The sequence below is a fragment of the Hordeum vulgare genome, chromosome 7H (assembly GCF_904849725.1).
Source record: "Hordeum vulgare subsp. vulgare chromosome 7H, MorexV3_pseudomolecules_assembly, whole genome shotgun sequence".
Taxonomy (NCBI): Eukaryota; Viridiplantae; Streptophyta; class Magnoliopsida; order Poales; family Poaceae; genus Hordeum; species Hordeum vulgare.
In genome coordinates this window covers 597,104,775-597,123,332 of record NC_058524.1, presented here as the reverse complement: position 1 = coordinate 597,123,332, position 18,558 = coordinate 597,104,775, and the positions used below count along the sequence as shown (strand labels likewise).

The 18,558-nt window shown below is 50.1% G+C and overlaps 2 protein-coding genes across 4 annotated transcripts; one reads left to right on the top strand and one right to left on the bottom strand.

Annotated features, from left to right (window-relative positions):
* Positions 1-11,234: 11,234 nt before the first annotated feature.
* On the top strand, positions 11,235-13,093 carry LOC123408853 (BTB/POZ and MATH domain-containing protein 1-like). 2 transcript variants are annotated; one of them, XM_045101894.1, is made up of 3 exons: positions 11,235-11,297; positions 11,368-11,574; positions 11,651-13,093. In XM_045101894.1, the coding sequence occupies exon 3, from the start codon at positions 11,710-11,712 to the stop codon at positions 12,829-12,831; it is 1,122 nt and encodes a 373-aa protein (XP_044957829.1). In that variant the 5' UTR covers positions 11,235-11,297; positions 11,368-11,574; positions 11,651-11,709; the 3' UTR covers positions 12,832-13,093. The 2 variants fall into 2 exon arrangements, with proteins under 2 accessions (XP_044957829.1, XP_044957828.1); XM_045101893.1 differs by lacking the exon at positions 11,235-11,297 and having other exon boundaries at positions 11,304-11,574.
* A 2,464-nt stretch (positions 13,094-15,557) lies between these two features.
* Positions 15,558-18,189, bottom strand: LOC123412083 (F-box/LRR-repeat/kelch-repeat protein At1g09650-like). 2 transcript variants are annotated; one of them, XM_045105029.1, is made up of 5 exons: positions 18,100-18,189; positions 17,469-17,612; positions 17,315-17,378; positions 15,984-17,231; positions 15,558-15,804 (listed from the first exon to the last, which is right to left on the bottom strand). In XM_045105029.1, exon 4 carries the CDS (start codon positions 17,203-17,205, stop codon positions 15,991-15,993), a length of 1,215 nt encoding a protein of 404 aa, XP_044960964.1. In that variant the 5' UTR covers positions 17,206-17,231; positions 17,315-17,378; positions 17,469-17,612; positions 18,100-18,189; the 3' UTR covers positions 15,558-15,804; positions 15,984-15,990. The 2 variants fall into 2 exon arrangements, with proteins under 2 accessions (XP_044960964.1, XP_044960965.1); XM_045105030.1 differs by having other exon boundaries at positions 15,984-17,194.
* Positions 18,190-18,558: the final 369 nt, after the last annotated feature.

Genomic DNA, 18,558 nt, shown 5'->3' with positions numbered 1-18,558 from the left:
CGGTGGCTCGAACTGGGTCTCGACCCAGTCGACTAAAAAGTCGGCCACCACCTATGATTTGATGGCGGTGCGAGGCTCGTACCAAATATCATGGTCCGCCATGGCAATGGACCATTTTGGAATTCTGCCCGTGGCATCACGGTTACCCATGATCTCTGAAAGCGGAGCAGTGCTCACCACAGTGATGGCATGCTCTTGGAAGTATTGCTTCAATTTCTTTGCAGCAAGGTAAACACCATAACACATTTTCTGATAGTGAGGGTAGTTCTGCTTAGAGGCGGACAAGACCTCGCTAAGGTAGTAGACATGGCGCTGTACTGGCAGGGCCTTGCCTTCCTCTTTACGCTGAACTACCAACACTACGCTGACCACGCGAGTGGTCGCCGCGATGTATATGAGTATGGGTTCCCTTTCAGATGGGGCTGTCAAGATTGGCAGGCTCGAGATTACTCGCTTGAGGTCGCGGAAGGCTTCGTCCGCCTGGTCGTTCCACTCGAACTTTGTTGTCTTCCTCATGAGCTGGTAGAGTGGAAGGGCCTTCTCGCCAAGCCGGCTGATGAACCGGCTGAGGGATGCCAAGCAGCCGGCGAACTTTTGGACGTCGAGGATCCGAGCCGGCCGCACCATCCGCTCGATGGTGCTGATCTTCTCAGGGTTCGCTTTGATGCCGCGGGCGGATACGAAGAACCCCAAGAGTTTGCCGCCTGGGACCCCGAAGACGCACTTCTCAGGGTTGAGCCGGATCTTGTATTCGCGCAGATTGGCGAACGTCTCCCGCAGGTCGTCGAGGAGGCTGAAGTGCTGCTTCGTCTTGACGACGATGTCATCCACATAGACGTGGATGTTTCTGCCAATCTGTGGCAGTAGGCACTGCTGCATGCAGCGTTGGAAGGTCGCACCTGCGTTCTTCAGACCGAACGTCATGGTGGTGTAGCAGTAGGCCCCGAAGGGCGTGATGAAGGAGGTCTTCAGGCGATCAGCTGGATCCAGCTTGATTTGATGGTAGCCTGAATAAGCATCCAGAAACGACAGCAGTTCGCAGCCTGTAGTGGAGTCGATCACTTGATCTATCCAAGGCAACGCGAAAGGGTCTTTCGGACAGGCCTTATTCAGGCTAGTGTAGTCGATACACATTCGCCATGTGTTGTTCTTCTTCAGCACCAAGACCGGGTTCGCCAGCCAGTTCGGGTGGAAAACCTCCATGATGAAGCCGGCTGCAAGGAGCCGGGTGATCTCTTCTCCGATTGTGCGTCGCTTCCCCTCGGCGAAGCGGCGCAAAGGTTGTTTCACCGGCTTTGCATCCGGTCGCACGTGAAGTTTGTGCTCGGCGTACTTCCTCGGAACACCCGGCATGTCCTTGGGGGACCATGCAAAGATGTCCCGATTCTCACCGAGGAAGTCGACGAGATCGCCTTCCTATTTGGGGCTGAGGCCAGCCCCGATGGTGACGCACTGCTTCGGGTTGGCAGGGTCGAGTGGGACCTGCTTGGTCTCTTTAGCCGGCTTGAAAGAGCCCTCGCCGGCCGATTGGGACGGAGGAGAAGGAATCGCCGGCTGCTCGGTAGCCTGGGCCACGAGCCGGTCGATCTGCCGCTTCTCCTCAGCAATCACCAAGGCGTCGGCGAGGCGGCTGCTATCTTGGGCACACTCGAGCGACTTCTTGTAGTCACCAACAACAGTGATGATGCCCTTGGGACCCGGCATCTTCATTATCAGGTAGGCGTAATGCGGAATATCCATGAACTTGGCCAGAGCCGGTCTTCCCAGCAGCGCGTGATACGGGCTACCGAGGTCCACTACCTCGAACCATATGGACTCTCGGCGGAAGTGGGCCTTGTCGCCGAAGAGGATGTCCAGCTGGATCTTGCCGATGGGCGAGCAGGACTGCCCAGGCACGATGCCATGGAAGACAGTGCTGGATGGCAGGACGTCCGTCTCCTTGAGCCCGAGCTTGAGGAGTTTGTCGAGGTAGAGGATGTTGATGCTGCTGCTGCCATCGACCAGCACCCGGGAGAATCGGCAGGTGAGCCTCTTGGAGGCGAAAGTGGGGTCGAGGACGAGTGCGTATGATCCCGGGTTGGGCATCACCGCGGGATGGTCCACCCGGCTCCATGTGATTGGTTTGTCAGACCAATGCATGTATTGGGGAACCGGGGGGGACAGTGGCATTTACCTCGCGCCGTCTTTGGCGCAGGCTGTGCTTGTCGTTGCCTTTGCTGGTGAAGACGACGAACGCTCCGTCTTGATGAGGATAGTCATCGGGGTGATGACTGTCATCACGAGGCGGCGGTGGCGGAGGCGGAGCGTGGTTGGGACCCGGTGCACGGGGCGCCGCCTGCGCACCCGGAGGAGCCGGCAGATCATCCCCTTGAGACAGCCGGCGTGCGATGCTGCACTGTCGAAGGGTATGGGTAGACGACATCGCCCCAGAATGTATCTTGCAGGGGGCGTCGAGCAGCTGCTCGAGGGACTGCCTGGGCAGCGAGTTGGGGTTGCTCCGGTTGGGACGCTTTCATGGAGGGCCGGCTTGAGAAGCCGATGCCTCGCCCTCCACATTGGCCACCAGCTTGCTGTTGGAGCGGGGATCCATCTGATCCGCCTTGCGCTTGTAGTTGTTCTGGCCGCCTCGGTTGTCCCCAGCCTGCGGAGGCACAACCTTGTCCGAGGCGGTCACCTTGATGCGCATCGCGGAGTCGGTCGTGGCGTACTTGTCTGCCTTGGCCATGAGCACCGCCAAAGAGGTGGGCTCGGCGCACATGAGCTTGTGCTTGAGGAGGGTGCCGTCTCGACATCCGTCGATGAAGTACTGGATGGCTTGTACCTCATGCGCCCCCTCGCAGGAGTTGCGGAGCTCAGTCCATCGGGTGACGTAGTTGCGAAGGGGTTCGTCGGCCTTCTGGACGCACATGGCCAGCTTGCGGGGCTGGCTAGGGCGCTTGTAGGTGCCAGTGAAGTTGTGGACGAACGCCTCCTCGAAGTCCACCCAAGAGTTGACAATGCCGGCCGGGAGGCTGTTAAGCCAGGTCTGGGCTGAGCCGGCCAACATGAGTGGCACGTAGCGAACTGCTACACGCTTGTTGCCCCGGGCGATGCCTACGGCCGTGGTGTAATCAATCAGCCAGTCTTCTGGCTTGGCCGTGCCGTTGTACTTCGGCGTATCCCGAGGCAGAGTGAAACCTCGGGGAAACGGCTCCCCTCGGATCCGGGGGCCGAAGCATGCCGGACCGACGTGTCCGTCTTCCTCTAGGAGGGCTGACTGGGCCAGGACGATGAGACGCCGGCGGGCGTCCCGCTCATCCTGGGTGGTGTGGGCGCCGGCCCCGGTGGCGAGAGGGGAGGCGCCTCGTGAGCCAGAGACGCGAGTTCTTCGCGGGGGAAGATCCCCGCACTCTGAGTCGCCTTCGTCGCCTCCGCGACGCAAGCCTGAAGTGTGCTCGCTCTGGCGCTGAGAGCGCTGGTCTTGGCTTCCCTCGCCCCTCCGACCGGAAGGGCGATGCGAGGAAGATCCTTCTGCGTGGTGCTGACCGCTAGGGTTGCGGCGTGCCCCCGAGTTCGGTCCCGGGGACTCCGATTGAGCCTGACCGGGGTCAAGCCGAGCGTGTTGCTGGTTGGCAGCGTCAAGGAGATCCTTGACACGCTTCTCCTCGAAGGCGCGCTCCTCGCCTTCCAGGCTTGCCATCTCCTCCATGGCTGCCTGCGCCGCCCGCATGTTGGCCGCAGGAGTCTCGTAGGTGGGCAGATCACCGCCTAGAACCTCGGCGATGAACCGGCCGCGGCTGCGGACCGATCCAAGCCTGCTAGGGGCCTCGGAAATCGGAGTGAGACCGTATGCGGAGTTATACTCGCGTTGCGTAGCCTCCAACCGACGTTTCGCCGACGCTACGGCGATGCCCTCCTCCAAGATACGCTTGCGAGCCTCCTCCAGCGAGGCCCGAGCGTCTGCAGGGTCGGCGGCAGCGGTGACAGGTGTCTTCAGGCCGGCGATGGTGTCTCGAAGAGTGTCAGCGGTGGCTGCAGCGGGCTCGCCGGCGCCTGCGGAGGCCTTGCCGGGAGCCGTGCTGGTGCCAGCGCCGATAACCATCACCTCCACGGTGTTGGAGACGACAGCAACGTGGTATGGGGTGAAGAACCCCACCGACGGCGGGGGGCCGTCGAAGATGAGGACGTTACTGGGGTAAACGTCATGGGGAGGCGTCTCAGCGATAGAGAGCCTGCTGAAGCTGGCGCAGAGCGCCTCAACGTCGAAGTCCTCGCCGAAGTAGCGCGGGCCGTCGTTGAGACGAAGGTCGCTGAAGAGAACGCTGAGGTTCTCCATAGCAGCGACGACGACGCTAGGGAGCGCCTCGTCATCAGAATCTTCATCCGAATCCGCATGGCGGACGGGGACGTCGATCATCATGGGTGTTGCCTCATCGAAAGCGGGCTCCACGGGCATGCAAACTGATCCGGACGCGATGCATCCGGTGGTGTAGGCGCGGGGCCCCGCCCAGCGCGTAAAGCCAGCCGATGCCGCGATCGGCCCCACGGTGGGCGCCAAATTTCGGTGAATACTCACAACATATGCCATGGGTAGGCTAAAGTCAGTGAGAACCGAAGGGACAAAGGTGGGCGCTGGGAACGAGGTTGGTACACGCATGGGACGCACGATGTACCCAGGTTCAGGGCTCTCCGTAGAGATAATACCCCTAATCCTGCCGGAGTGTTTGATGTATAGGAATAGAGTACAATGTCGCTCCTGGAGCTGTGTTGGAGGAGGAAGAGGGGAGCAGCCGGCTCGTCTCTCCCTCTCTCTATGTGGTTGGTGAATGTGTTGTGTTGAATGACTGGTGAAGGATCGGCCCTCTTGCATGGGGGGCGACCGGGGGGTTTTATAGACGAACCCGTCGGCCTACAATATGGAAAGGGTACAAGCGTGGGACCCGGCTGGCTGCTTCGCCGGCTGGCCAGGGGCCCACAATTGTCTTGTCTTGTCGATGAGGGGCCCGCCGGCTGCATGGTCTCGATTGCCAGTGGGACCCGCCGGCTGGCCAATGAGGCTCTCGCGTAAGGTTGACGCTGAGCACGCGCTGTACATCAAGCGTCGCCCCGCGAGATTCTTCATGGGCAGGTAGTACGATTGCCTCCACTATTCCCCACGCCGAGCGCAGTAATGGAGTGGGAGTGTGACGGTCCGACACTATGCTAGGTGATGGATCAAAGCCGGGGTAGGTCAGCGGCGTGGCGCCGACGCTCGTACCTGTCGGGCGCCCTGATCCTGTACCTTTGCTGACGCGCAGCTACCTTTAATCGTGAGGTCTCTTCCTGACCTACGATCTGATGTGACTTGTGATCCTCGGTCGGCTAGCCTGCTTGGCCAGCCGGCTTGAGTGTGGCCGCCTCCTCCCCAGTCCGGCTGGCGGGACCAGGCCGTCTCTGAAGGGGAGGCCGCCTGGATTCTAGCCGGCAGGGGTTGCGTGGCCGGCCAGAAAGGTGGTGGCCTCGTCCTCCAGCCGGCAGGTGATGCCTAGCCGGCCAGAAGACTTGGGCCTTGGGAATCTTCATACATTCATGTCCATTGGGCCGAAATGAAGGAATAGGCTTGATGATCCTACCCCGGGGTTATCCCCCCGACAGTTCTGCATTTGTAGTTGTATAGTAGCTAAATTTAGGATCCTATGTGATCAGGGGCTGCTAAATGCAGTAAATCAAGTATTCCCAAACTGCCATCAAAGATTTTGCCTTAGACATCTCTATGCAAATTTCCAGAATGCTGGTTTTAGGGGGAATATCTAAAGAAATGCATGGATAATGCCAGCTATGCTTACAACCAACACAAGTTTAACATAGCCATGAATGATCTCAAAAATGAGAGTGAGGAAGCTTGGAAGTGGCTGATTGGAATACCTAGCACACATGGGCTAGGCATGCTTTTGACACTAACTGCAAGACAGACTTGGTTGTTAACAACCTGTCTGAGGTGTTCAACAATTATATCCTAGATTTTAGGGAAAAACCTATTAGGACTATGATTGATGGTATTAAGGACAAGCATATGGTGAGGTGGCATAGAAATAGAGAGAAAGGAAAGGCAGCTCTGTGGGAGATTACACCACATTATGCTGAGAAGCTAGAGGTGGAAAAGGAAAAGGCTAGATACTGCAAACCTATCCAAGCTGGTGTTAATTTATGGTAGGTGAGTAGTGGGCAGCAAACACATGTTGTAAACTTGGAACTGCATACATGTGGCTGCAGAAAGTGGGACCTGTCTGGCATACCTTGCAACCATGCAATATCAACAATTAACAAGGCAAAAAGATTTCCAGAGGAATATGTGTCCAAATTCTTTTAAAAAACCTTTCTACCTTGCTTCTTATGAGCCAATGATATATCATGTTCCTGGTGAACATGATTGGACAAGGACAAGTGGACCAAACATAGAGCCACCCACATTTCATGTGAAGAGGGGAAGAAAGAAAGAGAAGAGAATAAAGGGAAAATTTGAGGTTCCAAAACCAAAGGACGGTTCAAGAATGACCACTATAACATGCATCAACTGTGGGCTCCAAGGCCACAGGTACACCAACCGTAGACAAGAGTTGAGAGCAGAGTTGGCTCTGAGGAAAAACAAGCATGTGGTAAGCACGTTTCTCATAATGTGCTTTCCAAGTATTTTCTTTTGTGTTTATTTGCTTTGCAACTATTATGTTCATGTGTTCAATCAATTATTACAGGCTAGAAGTGGACAACCTGCACCTGCAACTGCAAGATCAGAACCTGCACCTGCAAGACCAAGGAGGGAAGCAAGATCACATCCTCCCCCTACAAGATCAACCAGAAGATCAACAACTAGTGGCAGTGTTAATAGGCCTTTCACTACCCCAAGATTTGCTGCTGGAGGTTCATCATCATCTGCTCCTGCCACAAGATTTGCTGCTGGAGCTTCATCATCATCTTGTGGAGGTTCATCAGCTGCTCCTACACCAAGAAACCATTCTGGCTGGATGGCATTTTTTACTGCCAGTGGTAACCATGACTAATGATGTGTATTCAGAGTATCTTCTGGTTATATGATCAGTACTAAGTGATGTGTGATAACTGATCAGTACTAAGTTCTATGATATGTATTGGCTGGCTGTACTACCAGTAGTAACTGATGTGTCATAAGTATTAAGTGAATTTGCTGGTTGCTGGTTGTATGATAAGTACTAATTTCTTGCTGAGCTAATGATCTGATCTATTTATGTGTGATTGATGGTCATGATCTGTTTATAGCAACAGGTTAGGACACTTCATTGTCATGGACACTTAAACACATAATACAACAAATTAAGAGCTCTCTTTAGCTACCAGATTTCACATAATACAATAAATAAGATATACCAATCTATCAATGCAACATGCGCTTCATTTTCATGGACACTTAAACACATTTGCAACAAATAAGAAGTCACTTAAACAAATAAGATATACCAATCTATCAACAAATAAGATACAAAAAATAAGATAAACCAATCTATCAACATACTTGGGTTGAACAAAGATAAAGTCACTTAATCATACATAATTCAGAGATTCTTCGCATCTTGCATTACAACATTGGTACAAAAGAGCAACACACCAACAATAGCATAGTACAGTTACAAACATAGCATAGTGGAGTCACTTAATCATACATAATCTAGAGATTCTGATCATCTTGCATTACAACATTGGTACAAAAGAGCAACACAGCAACACATCAACCATAGCATAGTGGACTTCATCTTCATCTCATCAGCTCATCCATCCAAAATGTCCCTGATCATCTTCAACTTCTCTTGGTTCTTATCCAATGCCTTCAACTGATCAGCAATCTGGAGCTTCAGCTCATCCCTGCGTTTAATCAGATTCTCAATTCCTTTCTTCAGACCATCAATGTGAAGGTTGAGCACCACAATTTCATCATTAAGTTTGTCCTCAGATTTTGACAGTTTATCAACCTGAACCTTTAAATTGTAGTTCTCTTCACTAAGCTTCTCCTTCTCCTTCAAATGATTTGCCTTCTGGGTCCTAATGACCCTGCCTTGAGCTTCTGCAAGGTTCATAAGCACTGAATACTTCCCTTTAACTTCCATTATCTCTGCCTCTTTCTTCTCAATCTCAGACTTCATGACAGACACAGCAGAACTAGAGCTCTCTACACCATGGCCATTCACCTTCATGTAGCTCAAATCCAAGACCCTCTCCTCCTGGGCATTGAGTAGTTGATTCACATCTTCTACTAGTTTGCCATAGTTTGCATCAAGATTTCTTTTCTCCTCTGTGAGGTGGTGAATTTTCAGTCAATTCTCCAAATTATCATCCCTCCTAGCACTCTTGTTGTCTTCCAACATTTCCCACAGTTTTAACAATGCATTTTGCATTGTGGGAGGCCACTCTTGGTCTACCCACCCAACAAAACCACAGTATTGAGGTGGCTGCAATACAAAACACACATGAACCGGTAAGAAAATAACAGCAATTGCAGAACTACTGACCACTACTTCAGTACTTGTAAAAATTACCAGCAATTGTACAAATAATGACCACTACTTCCACTACTTTAACAAAAGTTCAGCACTTCCAACTAAGACAGAATCTTTGAGCTAAACAAGCAATGACAGTGATGTAATAAACAATGACAGTGTTGTAATAAACAATGACAGTCTGAATCTTTGAGCTAAACAAACAATGACAGTGTTGTAATAAACAATGACAGTCTGAATCTTTGAGCTAAACAAACAATGACAGTGCTATAATAAACAATGACAGTGTTGTAATAAACAATGATAGTCTGAATCTTTGAGCTAATCTAACTAAGTTGCATCTAGAACATTGCAGGGAACAACCAGATAGAAAAAACAGAAGCAACTTCATGCATGTCTCACACTAAAGAAGATAGAACTAACCGGCTGAGCACACACTAAAAATCTTCTGCCTGTCTCAAATCCTTCGAATGCTACGCGACGCTCAGGCGGCAGCCCATGCTCCAAGCAAACATCCAGGGCAGAATTCTCGATGCCCATGTAGTCTTCGTCGTCGATGCTAGCAGGGATCTAAAGAAGAACCAAAAAACAGAGATAAATCCCCAATGTGAAGAAACCGAAAACCTAAACCTAACCCCAGCTCTACAAATTACCCGGTACATCATGCCGTCCGAGGAAGAGCTGATGTCCAGGCTCGATAGGTCGTTGCTACTCTCATCCTCGTAAACCATGGCGCGGCGGAGGTGGTGGCGGCCGACGAGCTTCGGCGACGAGAGGGTCAGAGTGCGAGCAGAGAAGAAGAGCTGATGCGGGAAGGAGGCGACTGGCTCGGTCGACCAGGTTCGAGCGAGACACAAAGACCGACCGAACCGGTTCGTGCCGACACTTACATGCGGACCCGCTACGTCAGATACATCGTCAATACGTGTTAGACGGCTGTCGGATGGTATTGCAACAATTAGGCTATGAGATGGTACTGACACGTAAAAAATGACTATTGATACCAATTCGTTACATGATGCCCAAGTGTGGTAGCGCCCTGCAATTATCTCTGTTTATTCTATCCAAACCAGAGATCACTCCATTTTCGCACAAAATGTTGCATATTCATCGTTCCCTCTTATATCTGCATCTGACATTTTCTTTTCACAAATTGTTTGACTATCTCTGTCCTTATAAACTTATCAGTGTCAACGGTGATACATAACCAGTGTGTGCAGGGTTAGGCAAGAACCTTCTTTTCACTGTTGTTAAGAGTTCTTTTTCAGTAAAGGGCAAGTCTGGTGTTTGTTTTCATGCCTTATCCACTTGGACAAGCCTTGACTGCTCGTGCTCGGAAGTCGATGATTTCCAAACTCCAGGAATATAATTGATGGTATGGCAGCACATGCAAGTTCGTTACTTGTAAATGCTAAGAAATTATCGCATGAATGTTATTTGTCATGTGTAAGCAGCTCATTACAGCTTACAGTATTCTTTTTCAGAAATTGACATATGTGATGCATCGACTCTTATTACAAGAAGCTAGAAATTTTATCATGAACAAAATTCCATATATTTATGTTGTTTACTTTTTCGGTACCTGCCAATGGGCAACACGAAGCATGCATATGACTATGGTTAAAGTAGACCCTATAATAAGTTCAAGTGGAAAAGTGCAGTATGTTGTGCCGGCTTTGTGGGTTACCCGGCCTGCATTTGTTTTGTAACTGTACATATATAAATTGCATCATGTGAAGTTATTTCAAGGTGACGTTCCGAAGGTGCCACCAACCATAGATCAGTGTGGACGGTACCAAGGTAGGGGAATGGGTGTGGGGATCCAAGACATTTTGTTGGTTGTCTCTGAATGTAGTGTCTTAGCTGTGTAGACAACGTTGGGGCGAATAAGGCCCTTGGGCACCGACTTTGTGCCGGTGGCATTCTTTTAGGAGCACATGGCTCGTTCATGATTTTTTGAAGGTGGCGGAGATGGGCATGTTGAAATGTGGCCACACAGTCCGTTTCAAAAAAAAAAAAAAAAGATGTCGCCACACAAGGAATGACCGACTCCGGAATGATGATATACGAGATAGAATTGGGATAGCATCGATTGATGAGAGAAGCTTGCCCAACATCGTCTGAGATGGTTTGGACATATTCAGCACAGGCCTCAAGAAGCTACCGTGCATAGCGGATGGCTAAAGCGTGCTGCTAATGTCAAAAGAGACTGAGGTAAACCGAACTTGAAATGGAAGGAGTCCCTAACGAAAGATCTGAAGGACTGAAGTATCATCAAAGAACTAGCCAATTGTTCGATCAGGCTATACGAGTTTGTGCGTCACGACCATCTTCTTTCCTTGAGAGCTGTCACGCCCCTTGATCTATATTCTTTACTACTAAGTGCTGGAGCAACGATGTCGGCCATGGTTTTGATCGGTTTGCATGTTTTGATCGATTTGCAAACGGATAAGTTTTCGTGTGTGTCATGGTGTAGATGAGTTTCAGTCTGTGCATGATTGTAGTTGACCGTTCGTATTGTTTTCCTTGATGATTATCAGATAATATATGATTATATGTAGAGTACCTAATGAACAAGAAAACAAAACAGTTAGGCAGCATAAATGGTCGGATCAGGTGGTGGTATTTTTCTTCTTCCCGTGGGGGATTTTTCTTTGTTAAATGTCCCTTTCTTTCCATACTTTCTCATTTCAAGGGGCCCTGCCCCTGTGAATCTTTTCGTTTTTCTACTCATCTCACCTGGTCACCTTCCACTCTGCCGGTCACCCACCATCAACACGAGTCGCCGTCACAAGTTTCGTGTATTCTTGCTGGGTGAACACTCTGCTCTTCTACCTCTTTAGCACTTCTCTTCGCCCTCCTTACTCTCTCATCTCTTGTCCAGAGCATTGACTTGCCCAGATTGGTCCGCATCGCAGAAGCTGGGACACCAGCCGACTCGCCTCGGTCTCGTCATCTCCTCTGTTGGCGCAACGCCGAAGCAAGGCCTCGCCCACGTAGCGGCGCCACGAAGCACGTCGCCAGCGGACCAGTTCTGCTCTGGTGGCACAGCCAGTCGTCCTTTGGCTCCTTCGTCCGCAGGCCTTGCACGGTGAGTTGTTTTTTAGTAGTATTGTTATCGCAAGAGAAGTGCTAAATTGTACTGATCCACAATCATTCCCACGCAGAAACGTTAAATTTACCGCACAAGAGAAGCTTCAACTGTGACCACTCTCAGGCCTTCACCATGGAAAAGGCCTGCACAAACCTCACCGATGTCGTGCGCTCAGTGCGTCTGCTCAAGTTCAAGGGCTATAGCTTGACCACAGACATCAGCAGCGACCATTGCTTTAAATCCAGATGGAAAGTCGATGGGTATGAGTGGGAAATCCGTATATATCCAAGGGCCGGGAATCCCAATCGTATGAATGTTAGATGTGTGACGCTACACCTTATCTTCCTCAGTGAAGCCCGCGCGGGTGCTGTTAGGACGATACTGCGCTGCTGCTTGGTAGATCCAAGAGGAGTATTTAAACCATCTAGAGAAGATCGTCGGTCTCTAACGTTCAGAAAGCCCCAAGACACCTCGTATACAGTTGTTCTGATGAATGAAGATGAGTTTGAAGCATCGGGTTATGTCAAGGATGATTCTTTTACCGTGCAATGCACCCTTGACGTTCTCAAGGAACTACCAGATGTAACAGCCCCACTTGAAGAACTGCATCTGCCATCATCTAACTTGCACCTGCAATTTGCTGACCTTCTTGAGAGCGAGACCGGAGCAGACGTCATGTTTCTCGTGTCCGGCCAATCCTTCGCTGCGCACAAGCTCATCCTCGCTGCAAGGTCCCCTGTCTTCATGGCTGAGTTCTTTGGAAACATGAAGGAGAAGTCCTCGCAGAGTGTGGAGATCGAGGACATGGAGGGTGAGGTGTTCAAGGCCCTTCTTCAGTTCATCTACACCGACGCTGTGCCGGAATTCAGACAGCAGGCGGAGGTGGACGCGGATGCCGTCTACACCGACTCTGTTCCAGAGTTCGAACAGCAGGAGGACGTGGTTGCGGAGGCGGCGACGGTGATGGCTCAGCATCTGCTTGCTGCTGCTGACAGGTATGGACTGGACAGGCTCAAGCTCATCTGCGCCCGCGAGCTCTCTGGTGGCATCAACGTCGACACGGCAGCGACAGCTTTGGCTTTAGCCGAGCAGCACAACTGCCCGGAGCTAAAGGCGAGGTGTGTTGATTTCATTATCAGAACCTCTGCCGCTCTTGATGATGTGTTGGCGACGGAGGGTTTTAAACACCTCGAGGCAAGCTGCCCACTGGTGGTGATTGACCTTCTCAAGACCGCGCGTGGGAGAAAAACTTGAGGCGTCGCAGGGCCAAGGTTTGATGGTCCATGGTATTGTATCTGTTTGAAGTCTACTAGTACTACCATATGTCGTCTTTCAATAAAATTTAAAACCTGCCTATGTACCTCTGTATATGCTTTGGGCATCTATTTACTTACATTTCCACCTCCTTCGATGTAATTTTGTGCTAAATGGTCTACAGTGGATTTGTGCTCGTTGATGGAGAGAATTGACAAGGTGATACTGACATGAATGTGAGCAAACATGATTGTCCCATCTAGCTGCTGCCACACAAGTGTTGTGTGTGAATCACTCTGAGTATACTGGGAGTTCTTGTGAACACCTTGTCGTTGAAATTGGGAATAAAATTCAGAAAATCCCATCGATCTGGCAGACCATTGATATCGATCTGCCTTCTGTGTATTATATAGGTTAATTAATTGCCAACACCTGAATGACGTTGGTGTGTGCTACCCTGATTCATGCGTTTCGATATTATTTCTGGACATGCAATGGGTTAACAGATTCTGTGTAGATTGAATGGAGCTAGCAACTGCAGATGGCCAAATTACCTCTATGTTTGAGCAAGCATAGTTTATGTTCCTTTTGATGCCTTTGCAGGTTGGTGTTTTGGTGATGATGAGGTCCATGTGGGCGAGCCAAAGATCTTCAGGACAGTAACTTATTCTATGAAAGCTCGTATATTTGGGTGATGGTGATGGACTGGACATAATGTATTTAGAGTAATTTACAACCTGCATATCTCCATGCAACTTAGCAAAAATATGATCTGCAATCCTATTTTTTGAGGAAACAGATTTACCGTAGTTTAATCTAGATACAGATATAGCTCTTACTAATGAATTCTAGAGAGCAAAATGTTAATGCATGTCACAAAAATCATATGAAAAAATCTTGGAAACAGCCGGCTGATCCAACACGGGACGTCCGTGCATTAAGATAGGCAGAGTACTTAAAAAAAGGGTTAATTATCATTTTGCCTTCAGTGGTGTCCATGTGCTCAGTTTTGCCCTTAGTTTTACCCCTAGATTGTGCGCAACTACTATGACGAGGTCAAACGGACAGTTTTGAGTCCATTCCGTCTATTGGTGTTAGTGTTTTGGGTCTAAAGTTTACACATGGGACAGCGTGGATGTGGGTCCGGAGCTTAGATGTGGGACCGCGCAACAACGTTCCCAAATGAATCCTAGTGTTCTAACTGGGCCATTCGACGTCACTCTGTCCTGTCGTCGCCGCCGCCAGCTGCGCCGCCACCAGCTGCGCTGTCGCAGAGGCAGCCGCGGCCGTCCTGCTCCGCCCGCCACCTTCCTGCGACGTCACGGGTGAGGCGCCCGCCACCTGCTAAACCCGCGGCGTGGCCTCCTTCCGTGCGGCGAGGGGAAAGAAAGATTGCGTGGAGGAAGATGTGAGTGCGCAACGGGAAGTGAAATAAATTATGGAGAGCAAATTACTTGTTGGCCCACACCTCGGTGCACAGATGCTGAGACCCGGCCTTGCAGCTTCAAGGGAAAGGACACGGCGTTGAACCAACAAACAATCATGGACAACAGCGTCGTATACACCCCCCACATCGTTGAGAGCGCATGATTTCCTGGGGGCTTAGGCCTCGTTCGGAGGTACTCCGCTCCACAGCTCCACTCTGGGAGTAGGTGGAGTTTTAGTTAATACTTGCGGAGCGTTACTTTACCGGCTCCGCAGCTCTCCGGAGCTGGTGGGATTCCAAACGAACCCTTACTATCTGTACTGATGGAAAAATCTAGTAATAGGACACAACAGATGGCATATATGATAAAAATCCGAAACTATATTAGATCAATAGTAAAGGAAAGAGTCCCCGCATAAAAATACTCCAAACACGCTTGTGAGACTTCGACGTGTCAGGTTTTAAAGACCACAATAACTACCCAACCCTTGAGACGAGACTTAGTAGAAGTTATTAAAGAACCATCGTCGGAGCTTACCCTAGAGAAGACATGCTTGCAATCTATCATCCCCGGTCTAGATGATTTGAGAAACTGGACCTGGCCATCCAATTGCTTTCCTTGAAGTACACACCCATATATGATATCAAACGAGCTAAAAGATCTAGATACACAAACCCTTCGTCTTCGTCGTATCAGACGTCGTCAAGATAGGATGAGACCTAAGAAACCTTATTCCAATACACCATCTTGGCTACCGCCTCCTTAGTGTAAACAAAATCTAATAATAATAAGAAGAAAATGAATGAACAACATGTACAACCGCACAACAAAATGTACAGAAACGTTGGAGCTTATTATTTTTGGGAAAAAATAACACTCACTCTGATCTATATCAATTGTTGCTGATTTAGTATCAGACTTTTCTTTTCTTTTGCGGGTGCATTTAGTATCAAGCTGATGCAAAAAAGATAAACCCGGCCTCTGCAACAAGTCAATGACAAAGCATCAAGAATGCAAACAGCCATACCAACACAATGCTTCAAAAAGAAAGAAAAAGGCAAGCTGAGCAACACCCAGCTCCAGATCAGCACATCTTCAAGTCGATCGTTACTACCCAAAAAAGACATGTCAAATCCTGGTACATGAAAAAAGCAGCAAGCAAATTAAGCTCCAGCCAATACTCCTGACACATGACCAACGTGCATAGAGGTTCTTTCTTCCATCATAGCTTGCAGCACTAGACACACGCAGCTATATATGCAAGCATGTCCCCGATGAAAACACGTTGACACAAGCATGTCCTCGATGAAAACACGTTGACACAAGCAGCAGGATCAACCGAGTGCTATAGCCTATAAGCAACAAGTAGTACCTAAGAGTTTACATTGTGAACAACAAAGATCAAACTACCAGCCTTGCAAGGAGAGATCCAGGCTAACAATATAATTTCCACAATTAAAAATGCAGTAACTAACATCTAAGGAAATGCTAGGGCGCATCCCTGTCAGCCAAAAGCATTCACGCAAACAACACGAGGAAGACCGAAGATCTCATCATTTTGTTTTTTGACAATCACCGAAGATCTCATCATGACATTGCCATTGTTGCTTCTTAGCAATAATAACTGAAAAGAGAAAACAAGGTCTGAGCCCAATGGCAAAGCAAACCAGCAAGGAGTCTTGAACATTCAGAGACACCCCGTGGAGAACAAGGTTCCTCATCTTCTGGCAACTCATGGGACGGATGGAATTGGAATAATGCTCTCTTGGAAGCGGTGGGGAGTAAGCGACATACAGTATTGTCTCTTTCCAATTTTCACCAAACCTAAGACCTTGCCATCAGTATCGCAGCGCAACACATGTTTATCATTAAACATGATCAGCAGCTCACGCTCGTTAAGCACAGCCATATCATTGAACCATTGCACTGTTGAATGAAGCGTTGTTTTCTTTTTCCCTTTGCAAGAAGTCAAATAAAGTTGCCGTGATGCCTCAACCTTTGACAGGTCAATCCGGTATTTGAAGGCCCAGATTCCGGCCTTGTAATCCTGCATCACCCAAATATCCAAAGCGGTGAAGCTCAAACAACCTCCTGCATCACCCTTGATTGAGCTGCCCCAGAAACCAAGCGTCCCATTCATGTCGAATAACTTCCTATTAGGGTACGCCTGGTCAGGACTGCGCATCCATCGGAATGACTCTGCTTCTGTGTCGAACACAACAATGTCTCCGCTGCCTCCAGTAATGTCGGAGACACTACAAACAGAAAAAGGACACCAGTGCAGGCTGCCACCAAGGTGGACTGGTGGTGGACAATAGTTCGAATAGCGCAGTGCCTCCAGTAACTTATGTTCTGCGGAAGGTGACAAGACTGTTGGCATTCTGACTCTGACGTGCCTCGCATATGATCCCACTGTGAGAATGTATAAGCTGTATTTAACCACCGACAGAGGACGGAATGTGGTCCAGAGCAACCTGTATTCTCCAGTTAGCTGGTGCCGGTAGAAACCAATTATGTTGCTGCACTCGTTTTTCCCAGCTTGAGGGTACGGTAGGAGAGCACGCTTGCGCATGACCGGGTTGTAGATGTAGAATTTGTTTTGCTGTAGCAGGATGAGGAAGCCATCACAGGTGACTACGAGCGAAGGCTTTAAATTGTAGTGTTTGAGACCTGGGATGAAGGGCCAGAGCTGTTGATTGGAGGCGTCGGTGTCAGCTCCTCGGAAGAGGACGAAACTGGCAGGCTGCCCACGCCCGTCGATGATGGGAAGCGATGGCTGGTGCCGGTGGTTTTCAAGCATAAATTCAGGCGTGGAGGTGATACTGCGCCACGACGTACTGACAGCACGGCAGCGGCCGGCATCCTTGGGCGGCAATCGCTTGAGTATCTCATCAATGATTACCTCAGGCAGGTCCTCCAGCAGAGTCACTCCTCTCCTGTCCGGCATGGTGCTCCGTTGTCAAGTCAGGTCAACTGAACAAAGCAGCAAGCTGTCCATATTGAATTGCTTCGGCGACCAGCTTAAATGAAGGAAAACAAGTAAGAAAAGCACATACATGTTATCGCTGGAAGGCGAACGCACAGAGCAGCAGGTTCCAGCGACAGCGGTGAGAAATGCGGCTGTAGACACGAATACAAGCAAGACTTGAGCGCCAAGGTTAGATTTATGAAGAGACAAACCACGGCCAGTTTGGGTGGTGAGCTAATCACCTGCGTTTGGGAAGAGGGCACTCCAGTCCCGTGGAATTAAGGAGAGCGGCGGAGATGCGTGTCGCCGTTAAGCGGAACAGCAACTTGGTTGAGTGTCAAGGGGGAGCAAGGTTGATCCTGAACCCAGCACACTCCAAACTGCAACTATTCACAAGAACAGAATCATTACAGAGCAGATTATACAGGAACAGAATATGGAAGCAGAAACTGAATCATTACAGAGCAGGTTATACAAGAAGGGATTAGAGAAGCAGATTATATGGAAGCAAGAACTGAATCATTACGTAGAAGATCATACAAACCACAAACCACAAATTCTGAATGTAAGCAAGAACTTAATCCTTTACATAGAAGATTATACGGAAGCAAGAACTGAGGGTAGAAGCAACGACAGCAGACTATGCAAGAACAAACCACAAACAAACATCTAACACATCATTAGGAGGGTTCATTTGACAACACGCACGCAAACGGCACCGTGGCTCAATTCCGTAGCAACATCTATCCGTGAGGCCATTTCGCGACAGCGCTCTCGCCCACAAAAAGATAAAACATCCGTTGGGTCAATGAATCGAACAGCTTGCGTGCGCCTGAGCTCGAGGAGACGATGGGGATGCCGGGCGGCGTCTACCTGCGAAAGCTCGGGGAGAGGTGGACGAGCGCCGCGGCTAAGGGAGGACTGCGGGAGCAGCCGAGGGCGCCGCAAGTCAGGCGGCGTCGGGGATGAGGGCGCGCGCAGGCGCAGTCGGGACAGAGCTGCTGTCGTCGAGTACGTAGGCCGTGCGGAGAAGACGGCGGAGGCAGCCAGGCACGCCCTATACGGCGGCCCGCGCCAGATCGCGCACGGGGCGGAGGCGAAGCGTCCAGGCGAGGTCCGTGGACCGGCGGTTAGGCGCCGGGGGTCGCCGCACGCCGGAGTCGAGCGTGGCGGAGGTGAGGACTGCCTGCCACGGGAACGGCAAAGCCCAGCGGAGCTCGTGTTCGCGCTGGGCAACCAGAAATATCGCAACCTGAGCTGGGCTAGGCCAGCCCATCTGTTCTTGGGCGCGGTTTTTTAGCCGACTTTGTTTCTTAGAAAAAACGACTTTGT

What these genes read in the sequence shown, in the direction of transcription:
- LOC123408853 (XM_045101894.1), top strand. Translation starts at nt 11,710, where the DNA reads ATGGAAAAGGCCTGCACAAACCTCACCGATGTCGTGCGCTCAGTGCGT.
- LOC123412083 (XM_045105029.1), bottom strand. Translation starts at nt 17,205, where the DNA reads ATGCCGGACAGGAGAGGAGTGACTCTGCTGGAGGACCTGCCTGAGGTA.